This window comes from Dermacentor albipictus, chromosome 2, assembly GCF_038994185.2.
Source record: "Dermacentor albipictus isolate Rhodes 1998 colony chromosome 2, USDA_Dalb.pri_finalv2, whole genome shotgun sequence".
Classification (NCBI taxonomy): Eukaryota; Metazoa; Arthropoda; class Arachnida; order Ixodida; family Ixodidae; genus Dermacentor; species Dermacentor albipictus.
This window is the reverse complement of record NC_091822.1, coordinates 93,571,842-93,585,555: the sequence shown is the minus strand read 5'-3', so window position 1 is coordinate 93,585,555 and position 13,714 is coordinate 93,571,842. Positions and strand designations below refer to the sequence as shown.

Here is a 13,714-nt window from a genome sequence, read left to right as displayed (position 1 = left end):
CTTCTCTTAGGTGAAGCTTGTGAACTCCGGCGTATGCGTTCTCGTTCTTCTCGGTTGGCGTGGACACGACGAGCATGTTCTGGGTTGCGTTCGGACAAACGACGTCTTCCTCGGTCTCGTTCGGCGGGAGTGAGGCCGCCATTGCCAGCGTTTGCGCCAGGCGAATCTGACTCACTTTTTTTATGTCGTTCTGGGTTGCGTTCGGACAAACGACGTCTTCCTCGGTCTCGTTCGGCGGGAGTGAGGCCGCCATTGCTAGCGCTTGCGCCAGGCGAATCTGACTCACTTTTTTTACGTCGAGGCCGTCTCTCGGCCTCACTATGATGCGAATGTGGTCCCTCGGTAGCCGGGGGAACCTCGATGCAGCGACGAGGCGCTTGACCGCGCTCTGCGGGCTGGCCATGCGGCGGCCGCCCTTCGTCTCTGCTCGTCCCTCGTTGCCTCGGTCCGGAACGGTTGGTCCCGGGTTGGCCTTCTTTTTTCTGCCCATGGCCGTCGTCCAACCTGGGCGATTCGCTTCTTCTTGGGAGATGTCCTCTCCCTCCACGACGGTCTCTATAGCGGGCATGCTGCTGCGCACACGTACGAGCGAGGCCTGGGCCTGCTCGCTTTTCGCCCCCGATGATAGGCCTAGTCGGTTAGGGCTAGCTGAGCCGCGGCGTGGTCCGAACTAAAAAGTCTCGGAAATTGAAAAGAGTTTACTGACGGGAAGAAAAAACGGACGTCGGCGTCTTCTTTAGAAGAAACTGCGTCGAATAGTGCACATTTCGTTGCTAGGAATCACAGAAATCAGTCCGAAAACGTGTACAGAAGCGGGAGCCGAATATTCCACATACGCAGCGGTCAGCTTCTTCTTCGTCATCATCTCGCCAGGCTTACTCACGTTTTTCTAGACGCAGCAGACAACAGGCCTGCACCTACACGTTCGATTGACATTTTAGCGGTGGCACTGCGGACAGGTTGCATCTTGCAACCTCACACAAGGTGCCGAGAACTTCTTCACCGTGTGTCGGCACCACTTGCGCCTTTTCGCTTCCGGTACCGTGCACCTTTTCTGAATCGAACAAACCTGTTTACATCAGCCGCGCTCATCTCTCGCGCTTCTATGATGAGGAATATTTATTTCTATCACCTTCGAAACTAGGTGGTAACAAATAGCCACCTATAACCTTCTTGAGCTAATCAGGCAATCTGTACTTGCTCATCAGTCGAGCATTTTGCCGATGTCTCCTTAATTTTTTGGCGTTTCCCTAAAACCTCTCAGTCTACCTTGTACATATACCTACGCCTGTAAAGAAACCGGTCTTTGACAAGCGTAAAGAAACCGGTCTTCCCTGCCTTCGTTTTTTACCCATACTCTAAAGGTATCTTGTATATCTCGACTAATGACGGGTGAAAATGCTCGACTGATGAACAAGTACAGATTGCCTGATTAGCTCAAGAAGGTTATAGGTGGCTATTTGTCACCGCCTAGTTTCGAAGGTGTTAAGTTCCAGCGTTTCTTGAAGATGGATGTCACCTACTGGTCTCACTGGCTCGTAGCGTAGCGCTGCTGACAAAAGCGTTGGCGTGAAAGAGGTTCATTAAAGGGGCACTAAAGGTAAATACTAAGCTGACGTGGACTGTATAAATTCCTTTCCAGAGACCTCGCAACGCTTGTTTCGTGCCAAAAAAAGACTTAGTTTGCAAGACAATTGTATCTGAAGGGTTCGAATACCTTTTCCAAAATTCAAATCTCGGGCCTACCAACCCGGGGAGTGGTGACGTTGCATACGCCCGCACTGTCCTTTGCTGCCGTCCGTGGGTAAAGCGGCGCCTGACAGACGGCTGCACCAAGCCAAGAGAGAGCGGTGGATTCGTCACTGTCGCTGCTTTTTGGTCAAGTGGCGTAGACCGTTCAGCCATCGCGCGACATGACATGGAAGTTTGATCCTCTGCTACTTGCAGTTTGTGGAAGTTTTGCAAGCCAGCAAAACCACTGCAGCACTACGCGATCAGGAAAGTACTGAAATGCGAAAGCGTGGGCGGCGCAGAGTCTAGTGAAAACGATACCTTTCGACCACCCGCGTCGTTGTCAACGGTAATTTCAATGAGTTCTTTTTTCTAAACATGAAATAGAACTCGACAAGCAGCATTTTATTTGATCTTGTAACTGATAGGAGGATGTTTTTTGCAACGAGTAGTTGTGTACTAGTGGCAGAATTCTACTGAGGAGTGCTTTCCTCATCGGGCAAGTGCTTGAATGTTCCGGAGGAGTCGCTAGTCACATCCTGCATTTTCCTCGATTTCTCGATTATTACGGCTCTGTTCGCGATAACATTGACGCCTTAGAGATCCTCGAGCACTACTCTATCACTTCAGCTTTAGTTAGTACTTGCCTTTAGTGTCCTTTTAAAGATTGGTGTTTACCCACTGCCTTTTTGGCAGTTTTCTAAAGCGTACGAATAATGAGCTTCAGGAATCTGCTCTAATTAGAATCAGAAGTTCTAATGCAAAAGTTCCAAAGCCTAAGAACGCTAACCGCAAATAGGACGTCATAGCAGTAATAGAGAAAATCGTATCTTTGTTCCTTTATTAGGCAAGAGTGCGGCTGGGACATGCATATGGGCTAATTCGCCAATGAAGCAAGGATCTGCTCTTTCACTCTCGGTGGCATGGTACTTCCACGCTTATTCTGGCCGGAAAAATGTAATGATTATATTCCAAATTGCTTTCTCTTTCTGCTTATCCAGTGGTGTAAACGATGCTTCAACTGCGTTATCTCGAGGATTGTCGGAAGGCGAGCCATTGTTGATAAAGAAATATAGGAGCAACCTAAAGGAATCGCTGCATTATAACCGTCTTGCCTGTTTTCGCAGCTTTGATGTAAAGGTACAAAAAGGCATTGATTGACACGGTTACCATGCATACGGAAGGAGAAGCAGAAAGCATAAGGATTGGAATCATCGTGACTAACTGAACAATTGAGTCAACTCTTTTTCCTTTCCTTGTATAGGCCAATGTGCCACCTCCGGGTCATCAGAAGTCTTCAGTATTCTGTTACTCCGCGCTCCTCAGCGCGCTCCTGATTCTAACCCCTGCACCGCGTTGCGCAAGACGCGCGAAATAAAGACAGATTGCACCTCGGCGTTCATTGCGTGCTGACGTGCGTTCCGCCGCTCGTATACACGCGGCTGTCTCTAGGCGTCGTATATGGCCGCCACTATAGCTTACACCACTACAGCGACCGCAGTCAACAGTGAGAAACGAGAACCATTCCGTCGCCATCGACATGGAAGCAGTCTGAAACTTGCAGGTGCGTCTCCCGTCATTTTGGCTGAAAAATCCGGCAGTATGGCTTACTCAAGTGTGGAAGCGCCCTTCGACTTGCGCCGCATCACTGCACAGCTCGCGAAGTACCTTCATGTAGTTTCTACACTACCATCTGAAGTTGCGGACGAATTCGACGACGTGCTGAGCCTTCCACACTCAACCCAACCATACGACCATTTCAAGGTCATTGCTCTGACGCGCAAAACGGTTTCGGAATGTAGCCGTTTGCAGCAACTTCTCAACACGGAGGAGCTAGGAGACCGACGACCATCTCAGCTGTTGCACCGAATGCGCCAGCTACTCGGTAACAGCATGCAAGATTCTGAGAGTCCTCTACTTCGTGAGTTATTTCTGCAGCGTCTGCCACAAAACCTTCTTCCTTTCGTTGCTGCTGCAGGCGACATGCCGTTGGAGAAGCCGCCGAGCTCGGGGATCGCGCTGCAGAATACTCCCGCGACCCATGGTCGCTCTCACGGCAATGCGCATTCGCGTTCTCGTTCCTGCACTAGTAGCAACTGTGACGGCTACTGCTGGTACCATTCCGTTTCGGCGCTACCGCTAAGAAGTGTCAGAAGCCTTGTCGCTGGCAGGAAAACACGAATGCGAGTCGCTAATTGCGGCGAGTGACACGCTTGACCTCACAGCGAAACGCAGCCGCCTGCTCCACGTATCAGACAGAATAATGGGACGTCGTTTTCTGGTCGACACTAGCGCTGAGGAAAGCGTTATCCCTGCCTCACGTCACGACCGACAACGCGCTGAAAGGACTGCGTCGTTACAAGCTGTATATAGCTCGGCAATCGCCACATTTGGGCAGTGATCGCTCACCATTGACTTAGGACTGCGCCGCACATTTTGATGGATATTCATCGTCGCTGATGTGCGCTTCGCTATACTTGGAGCGGACTTTCTTATCAACTTCGGCCTGAACGTGGACATCGCTCACGGCGCCTTGTGGACTGTACGACCAGTTTGTCCGTGCAGGGAATCCTTGCAACTTTGCCGACCCCTTTGCAAATGGCTCCGAACTTACAAGCATGCTCGTTTGGCTCAATTCTCTCTGATTTTCTTGAACTTACAAGGCCCAACAACTTAGAACTACCGGTGCGACAGTCATGCACCACATCGTCACAACCGGACCTCCCGTGTTCAGCAAACCATGACGCCTCGCCGGTGACCGACTTGCCATGGCACGCAGGGAATTTCAACGATGCAACTTGGCATCATTCGCGCGTCGTCAAGCAGCTGGTCATCCGCACTGCACATAGTTCCGAAGCGTAGTCCAGCTGGTTGACGCCCCTGTGGTGACTATCATGCAATGAATGCGCGCACTCTTCCTGATCGGTATCCACTTCCCCATATTCACGACTTCGCCGCCACACTAGCTGGTACGACCATATTCAGCAAGACCGACTTGGTCAAAGCTTACCGCCACATTCCTGTTGAGACATCGGATATACCAAAGACTGCCATTGTGACACCTTTTGGCCTCTTTGAGTACGTCCGCATGCCTTTCGGGTTGAGGAACGCCGCCCAAACGTTCCAAAGATTCATCAGTGAGGTGACCTGCGGCCTACACTTCGTCGTCGCCTACCTCGATGACTTACTTGTGGCTAGCTCTTCACCTGAACAGCATGCCGATCACCTGCGATTGCTTTTTACAAGACTCCAGAAACACGGCTTGACCAGTAACACAGCAAAGTGTGTTTTCGGTGTTAACAATATCAAATTGCTTGGCCACCTCGTCACACCTGAAGGAGTCGAGCACCTGGACGGCAAAGTTGAAGCACTGCGCGATTTTCCTCGTCGAACTTCACTTCGAAAGCTAGGCGAGTTCCTAGGACTGCTGAACTTTCACCGTCGCTTTATGCTATAGTGTGACACATATTGTCCAACCGCTGACGGACATGATCAAGCCATCTAAAGCACAATCAGCCGCTCTCGAGTGGACAAGTTCAGTTGATGCAGCATTTGAGGAAGCCAAGAATTCTCTGGCCAACGCAACAATGCTCGTGCATCCCTTACCCAACGTACCAATGCGATTGATCACTGATGCTTCCTCCAACACCGTTACGTTCACCTATGCGCGTTGCACCTCTGCGTTCGTTGCGTGCTGACGTGCGTTCCACCGCTCGTATACACGCGGCTGTCTATAGGCGTCGTATATCGCGACCGCTATGGGGAGAATTGTCACCCACGTTCAATGTAGCACGAACCTACCAAAACCCATGACAATTTTCGCCTTCATGACACTTCCTCCAACTTGCAGGATTCCGCAGAACAGTTTTTCATTACTACCAAATAATTGACACCCCTGCGCAAAGCAATCATAAAAATAGTCGCCCGTATTGACGAAGATTTTTGTTTGCGAGTGTGGTGTGTCGTCATAAACATGTTCTCTGTGGCCATTGGGCCGAGCTTCCCATGGACGAGTCAAGCCTACGGTGAGCTCTGTGAACAGTGGCTCGGCTTCAGTAACTGCACATAATGTATCCTAATGTTAGTCTATAGGTCGTATACCGTCATGTGGAGGCATCCGCCAAAGTTGCACTGTGTAGCTATCCTTCGTATATGTAATTACATTTATCCTTCGTTATCCGGCTAACAAAACGGCGCGACAGTTATCGCAAGGACAGGCCATTAGGCGGGTAGCATAATAAAACGTTGGAAAGCGATTCCACCTCTAGTTGAAGTCAATGAAGGAATCTATTCCTGAGCGAGGTGGGGTTGAGAACGGCGCTTTTTTGCTGTGAACGCTACTATATTGTGACACTCGTCGCGTAAGAGGAGTATCAAGAGCGTCAAACTGCCGAAATTTGTTTTACTGCGCTATCTTCCGGATAAGCCCCTATTTTTAGACTTCACACTCGCACGCGAACAGCAACGACCATATTTAGGCTGCACTATAATGGGGATCAGGCCATGAAAAAGGATAGAAACCAGCTTCCCGTCCCGCGATGGCGGGTTAACTCGCCAAGGAAGACATTGTCTTCAAGATTGAATAGGATGGTTAGAAAAGAAGCCTTAAAAAAGACATACTTTCAGAAGTACTCTTTGGCAAATAACACGACAAAAATATTTTTGGTAATGCAATTCTGGAAAACCAGTCACCGCCCAAGAAAGGGACTAGGTTTGGGTATGTTGGTTATTCATCGTGACCGAAGTAACATAGCGCAGCAGCTTTATATAAAAAAAAGAGCTTGAATTTGCGACAAAGTCGGCACTTGGCAGTGTACTTTCCTCCTCTCTGCGGATGGATGTATATATATTCTCAGGATCCCAATAAAATCCTTGTTGAAAGTTGGCGCTTGTCCTGTCTCGACTTGTCCCTCGTCCTTACAGCGCTATGTTACTTGTATCAGCAAAGAAAGGCTCTGGATCCTCTGACAAGGAATACGAATGTTTATTTCTGAGAAACACGCCGGAATGTTGTTTTGTATTTTCGTGCCGCTCTTTGGTAGATTGTGCTTCGTTTATACTCTATATTGGATTGTAAATTTTTCATTCCACGAAACTCGCCCACCTTGCGTACTTTCACTGAACTAATTTCAAATACACATACCCGCTTTCTATAGTGCCTGTTGAACTGTGTGTGTAACGTTTGATCAGTCCGGAATTTCTGTAAATCGCCTTTATTGAAAAGTGTTGTCTTTGACATTACAAATATGTCGACCTGAGCATGCATTTCGGATAAAATATTAAGAATACCGACCGATGGACCGGCCGACCGACGGACGGACAAAGAAATGGGCAGTGGGATAAGCTCGCTCGTCAGACCATCGGAAGTACGAACGAGTGGATATCTCCATGCGCGGGTGGGCGACGGAATAATGAACGAATGTTTTCACTGAGTAACGGATCACCTCCCAATCGTGTGGCTGCGTTGTCGGCTGTGCGAGGCGGCGCGGCCGAGGAGCAACGTTGCAGACGAACGCGTTGAAGTCCAGGCACGGGTCGACCTGACCCTTGAGTAATTCCTCCAGACGGTTGATCACATCCCAGCAGTCTTTGCTCCCGCAACCACTGAGCCAGCGGAACACATCTAGGTCGGGATCGTGCAGGGGTTGCGGGAATATCTCTGGCGTCGTAGGCAAGGTTGACTCAGTCGGCACCGTTTCTCGTGCCGTCGTAAACTGCAACACACGTGATAAAAAGAGACTATGGTCTCAAGGACATCAAAGGCAGGTTATTTGTAAGGGCATATGAATAGGCGGTGCATACGCTAATGCTTTTGCATAAGGGAAAGCTTGGGCACAGAGCACAGCTGAACTACACGTATCTATACTATACCGCAATGCTGGACAGCTGCACAGCAAGCTCACACAGCTCGACCGCGGTGTTTGATTACAGCCTCATGCTATACCGCACAGTATAGTGAGTGGAGGATGCATATTCTGGAGGAAAACTCTGCCATCGCTAACCTAGAGGCAAGAGCTTTGCAAAGGCACAACTGAGCATGTGCTGACTTGATATAGAATGTCTCAGTAAAATAACCAGAGGGAGCTTCAGTGCAGTGCTCGTTAAAGTGCACTGGTAATTGTTTAAGAGTACTGTACATGATGTTGCTAATGGCATCAAACTGGACGACTTGGTACGGGTTTATGTTAAGAAAGGTGGTTAAAATGAGGGAGGAGGCAAAGAAAGGAAGACTGCACACGCGTGGTGAACTCAGGGCAAGTGTTCTGTCTTCAAAATTTCTTGTCGCTCGTTTTCATTCACTTCTTACAGGGAAGCTGGTAATGCGAGAAATAGCACTCGCAAACGCTATAAGCTTGTTTCATGCTGGAAACGCCTAAATAACTATGAAGGTTATTATTTTAGTAACATGTTGGGAATGTCTGGAGAAATACGCAGGCGAAGTTAAAAGTGTCTGTGTGGCAGTTAGTTGCTTGTTACGTGTGCAAAGTGTCTATTCCAGGCGAGGTCATATACAGCGTGAACCGCGAGATATTTATAGGATGAAACAGAATAGAGAGGGACGTTGTCTGTGTAATAAATCAATGGGGTGTTAGTACGTCTAGTTACATGCAATGACGTGCATTTGCAAGTGTAATTTAATGGGCGATGTTTTGCAGCGCGCAGTGATTGCATTTAGGACAGATTAAACTATTGATGTATTGACATGTGTACTTGCCTATCTTTATCGGGCAACCACGTTTCATCGTCTAACAAACTTTTTCGCACAGTGCAGGACGCGCCTGCATGCATCGGAAGTTTCTGGAATGTTATCGATGGTTCCATCTGACGTGTGTTACCGAACCTTGCGTAATATGATTGCATGGTTGCGCGACGCGAATAGTATAGAACTTTGTGGAAGACATGCGGGTCCCAGTGACTACTCTGGAACATTCGACGACTGATGTATAAAAGCCGACGCACTTGACCATCTGATCAAATTTTCGACGATCGCCGAGTGTGTTCGCCGCTATCGTTGTTCTTTTGAGTGTAGCCTGCTTTTGAGGGCAGTAGTTCGCCCAATAAAATGCTAGTTTCGTTAATCACAGTTTTGCTGCCTTCTTGACCGTCACTGCTACGTGTAAATACCATGGTTACTAGTGGATTCTAGAAAAAGTCAGCAGAGAGGTGAATATGGGGTGACATAGAGCAAGACAGATCAATAATACAGTGCACTCCGCTAAAACAAAACACGCTTAAACGGTAATGGTGGATAAGATACATACTATACGGTTTCCCACCCGCAGGCACAATGTTAACCAACTGCGGCTAAACAGAACTTGAAGGAATATTGGGGCCTCCCCCATTGACATATGGAACAAGAAAAAGTTCGACAAACATGTCAAATGGGTATGCTGTAAAATGAATGAAGAAATAAATGCCGAAAGCCCAACTGAGTTTTCATAATTGCTGCTCTCCTACCCAAGCGGTCATCCCTGACGACGATGATGGCTCTGTGGAGTAGGTCGAGAATCGCGCGGTTAGGCTACCACTATTGCTTCCGTTCACAGCACCGGTAAAAGACCTTAGATGATGGCCTTGTTACGTGCTCTGAGGAGACAGTTAAAAAATGTTGCGAAAGTTGGTGCCCTTGCGGTTTGCGTTACTGTTTCGGTTATGACTGCACGAGGTGCGGTTGAACCTCTGGAGCGCAATTTTGAATGCGACAACTGCGACGAATTGTTGGGAATCATTTCGCGTATGAGCACAATCTTGCACAATAAAGACTACAATATTGAAAGTACAGTAAGTTATCCTTTATATATCAATATCGTAAGACTAGGGCGCTTTTAGAATAAAATGATTGTTTACGATTTTTCTGTCCTTCACTTAAATGAAACTTTTGATAAGCGGAACGCGTTTGTTCCGCTCCTTTGAATTCCGTTGAGACGGAGTCTGCTGCATAAAATAAAAATAGTAGTGGTCTATAAGGACAGAGTCAACACAGTCAACGTTGTAAGCAGAAACAAACTGAGAATGACGGCAGCTGGGACATTTATGTAATCAGTGAGGACCAAAATTAAAGAGGTGTAATTTATACATTAGTTGCTTGTAAAAAACTTTGTGAAACGCTTTAGAAAAATCAAGAAAAATACGGTCAGCAATAGAAGAACGCTCAAGACGGACAGGTAGCTGATATGAGAAAGATATAAGCTCTGTTTCACATGAGCTTTTTTTTTTTTTCGAAAATCACGTTGCGAGTGCTTAAAGAAGGAATCAGATTCGTGAAAGCTAGAAAGGGGAGAAAATATATGTTCAAGAAATTCGCTTGCGATACTGGTGAGGGAAACTGGGCGATAGTAGAGCGAGGAGTGTCTGTTATCGGTTTTCGAAGTGCAATCACCTTCCCTACCTGCCATATTGCAGATAGAACCCGTGTCATATGACTGCAAAAATTATTGGTTAGTATTTCGCAACTATAAACCCTCGAGAGTTTCAGAAACTAAGGGCTAACGGCGTGGTAACCAGGGGAGAAGAAGGGTTCAGTTTATTAATTAGACGCTCTACGCCTCAAAGGTCTACTGTAATAGAAAACATTGGGGAGTAATCATGGTAGTGCATAAAGCGGAAGGGAAGCATTTGTCACTGATGAAAAATTGGTCACAAAACATGGTTAAGGGTAGATGCACACTGATCAGTAGGTATAATTTTTGCCGTGTTGCAATTTATGGAAAGATAACCGATGGTCATTAAGAGTTACGGAATGGATTCCAAAGGAAGGAAAGCATGGCAGAGGGCAGCAGAAAGTTAGCTGCGCGTATGAGATTAAGAAGTTTGCAGGGGCAACATGGCCACAATTAGTACATGACCGGCGTAGTTGGAGAAGTATGGGAGAGGCCTTTGCCCTGCAGTGGGCGTAACCAGGCTGCCGCTGCTGCCGCTGCTGCCGCTGCTGCCACTGCTGCTGCTGCTGATGATGATGATGAAATAATTAAAATTGACTAGTGAAAGCATTTTATTTATTCGATTATGCATTTCTATTTCTCCTGTGAGTAATGTCTGTCGCTTCTAGTAATTCAGCTAGACAACTACAATTGCGTGATGTACCACAGGCATACACACACAAAAAAAAATCTATAGCCTGGAAAAAAAACACACCTTGCATTATTCAATTTAACGGGATAAATACGAATGCCACCAAGCTCAAACTTAGCGAAAATGAGTAGACGACTATGGCAAATCTGTCTGCGAAGTTATGTAGATGGAAATCAGGTAGTTTTTGCAAAATATTTCTTAATCAAGTCTTAGAATGTGTCACTAGGCCATTATAACCCCACACCATGTTTGCGAACAGTAAAAGGTGTCGTAGATATATTCGAACCCTTCTTTGTTAAGGATCCGTTTTAGCGGAATTCTTGACCTTCCGTTGCATGCCCCCGCGAATGCCTACAAGCCACCGCAAGCTAAGTAAGGCAAAGCGAACCTATCGCAGACACCGGCGCCACCCTCCTCATCCGGTTATCGATTTTCAGTGCACTGGCTCAGCCCCATCGAATCCCTCTCCACATGAGCGTGCTCCGCGCCTCTTGTCTCAGCCAATTAGAAAAGACAAGCCGCTCAGTGTAGGCAATGTTATTTGTTTTTAAAGCAAACTGAAGTTGCCTCCTATAAAGGAGGTTTTAGACAACCCTGCGGGTCACCGCCCGACGCTTGCGTCGGCCATTACGCAAATTTGATGTGAGGAGATTAGAATAAAGACATATTGGAAAACGTTTTACGTTATAGGGCCCCTGTTCCAAACTTTTCTATTCCAATTCTGCAGTCTGCCCTCCATGATTCGTCAAAAAGTTTCCGGGCATGCAACCTCCACTTCGTCTGCCTCTCATACGACGCCACGAAAACCGTGAAAACGCCCTATCTGATATGATGTGTGCACACTGATTATGCATGATTAGACCGAACGAAATAAAATTAATTATTTCTGGTTCAATGCCTTCTTCGCTATATTACTCTGCTGTCGATAATCGTTTTCGGGCTGCGCCCATTTTGCCTGTCTTTCAGGTGACGTCACACAACCACGAGTACTCACCTCGCCCAAGTGACGTGAACGCGTTAAAGGCACATTAATATGCCGAAGAAAACTGTTTTTTTTAAATAACCGGAGACTGTCCTTTTCCGAAAGGAATTGCTCTGGCACTAGCTGCTCGGAGCGGCCGGGGAGCATGGAGTTTTCCGTGGCAGTATAAAGTCATTGAGCCCTTTCGGCACGTATACGACTTAACATTGACAACTCTTCTTTGTTGAGAAACCGTTCCGGCGGCATTTTTAACATTCCGTTGGAAGCCACCGCGATTCTCTATCAGCCACCGCAAGCTAAGTAAGGGGAAGCGGACAAATTGCAGACGTCGGCACCACTCTCCTCATCCGGTTATCTATTTTCACTGTGCTGGGTTGGCCCTATCGAATCGCTCTAAATTTCAGCCCACTCCTCATCTCTTTTTAGCCAGTATGTAAGAAAATCTGCTGAATGGGGGCAATGCTATTCACTTTGAAAAAAAAGTGACCTCTTATGAACCAGGAGTGCGTTTGATTGGGCTTTTCACACAACACTATGGGTTACCACCTCATGCTTGTGTCGGTGGTTACGTAAATTTAACCTTAGGAGATGGCATTAAAAGAGATTGGAGTAGTTTCACGTTATAGGGCCTCAGCTGTAACCATGCTGTCTGCGTATTTGTTGGTGTGCTTGGCTATTTACGCTGCAGGTGGCTCAATTTCTGGACATCAAAATTAATCAGCATCTCAGTGTGACGGTGTTTCGAGATGAATCTGAAATTCGACTTATACGTCCAAGGCTCATCCTAATCTAGCTTTCCCACAGCGAGGTAGGAAATTGTAACGACACGATATTAACGCTCCTATGTACCATTGTTGGCTGATGCACGTCACGCAGAAGAACAGAGAAGTTTACTTCTTACGAAATGATCATCTTGTATCGAAACCCAACATTCGCTTCTCAGAGCGGCGACCTTTTAATAAGCAGTAAACTCATGAAAACATCAGTCTCTTGCATTTTTTGCCGTGGCGCAGTTCGGCCTAATGTATTTCATTCGTTGTAAAACCGTAGAACAAGGACTGCATTGATAGAACCGATACAGACCCGCGAAACCCAGGGGCTACTGATGTAGGCTCGCCAGCTCGGCGTCGGATAGTCTACTGTGCGAAAGTCACTTTCGACAACAGCGCCACCGCATTTTTATGACGCAGCGCTGCATAAGAGTCATAAGACACTTTATGAGCGATGCCTCCCAATGCCTTGACATGACTCTGCGTTACACCATGTTTATGTTTGGTGGAAAGAGAACTTACGTTAGGAACAATGTGGGACGAAACTGCAACGTTCGTTGCTAGATTAAAAAATTTAATTAAATTGTGGGGTTTTAAGTGCTATAACCACTGTCTGATTATGAGGAACGCCATAGTAGAGGACTCCGGAAATTTTGACCACCTGCGGTTCTTTAACGTGCATCTAAATCTAAGTACACGGGTGTTTTTGCATTTCGCCTTCATCGAAATGCGGCCGCCGTGGCCGGGATTCGATCCCGCTTCCTCGTGCTCGGCAGCCCAACACCATAGCCACTGAGCAGCAACGGCGGGTCCTCGAAAGTACGATATGCTGGCAAAGTTTCAAACGAGACAGCCATCTATGGGCAAGGTTTTAAAACATATTATTCACTTACAGACAAGTAAAATTTTTATGGCATCTGCTCGACAGAAAGAGCTTCATTGGGAAATAAGTAGTAATTCTGCAAGATGACAAAAGTCTGCTGACTTTTTTTCGTCGAGAAAATGACTCGCACCGTTATATTTTGTGATAATTCTACCAGTCAACATCATTATTCCCGTTCTCTTGCCAGGGTTTGGTTTAGTATAACCCCTGCCTACTCGAGTAAAGCCCGTCAAGTGTTCAATATCGAGTGTCTGAAAACAAAAATTATGAGAGTAA

At 47.0% G+C, this 13,714-nt stretch overlaps 1 protein-coding gene across 1 annotated transcript in view; it reads right to left on the bottom strand.

Moving 5' to 3' along the window:
• The window catches only part of LOC135902705 (uncharacterized), a 92,446-nt gene that overhangs the window by 61,230 nt on the left and 17,502 nt on the right, over positions 1-13,714 (bottom strand). The window contains exon 5 of the mRNA XM_065432932.2: positions 7,176-7,445. Coding sequence (XP_065289004.1) covers positions 7,176-7,445 — 270 coding nt within the window. The remainder of the gene's footprint in view (positions 1-7,175; positions 7,446-13,714) is intronic.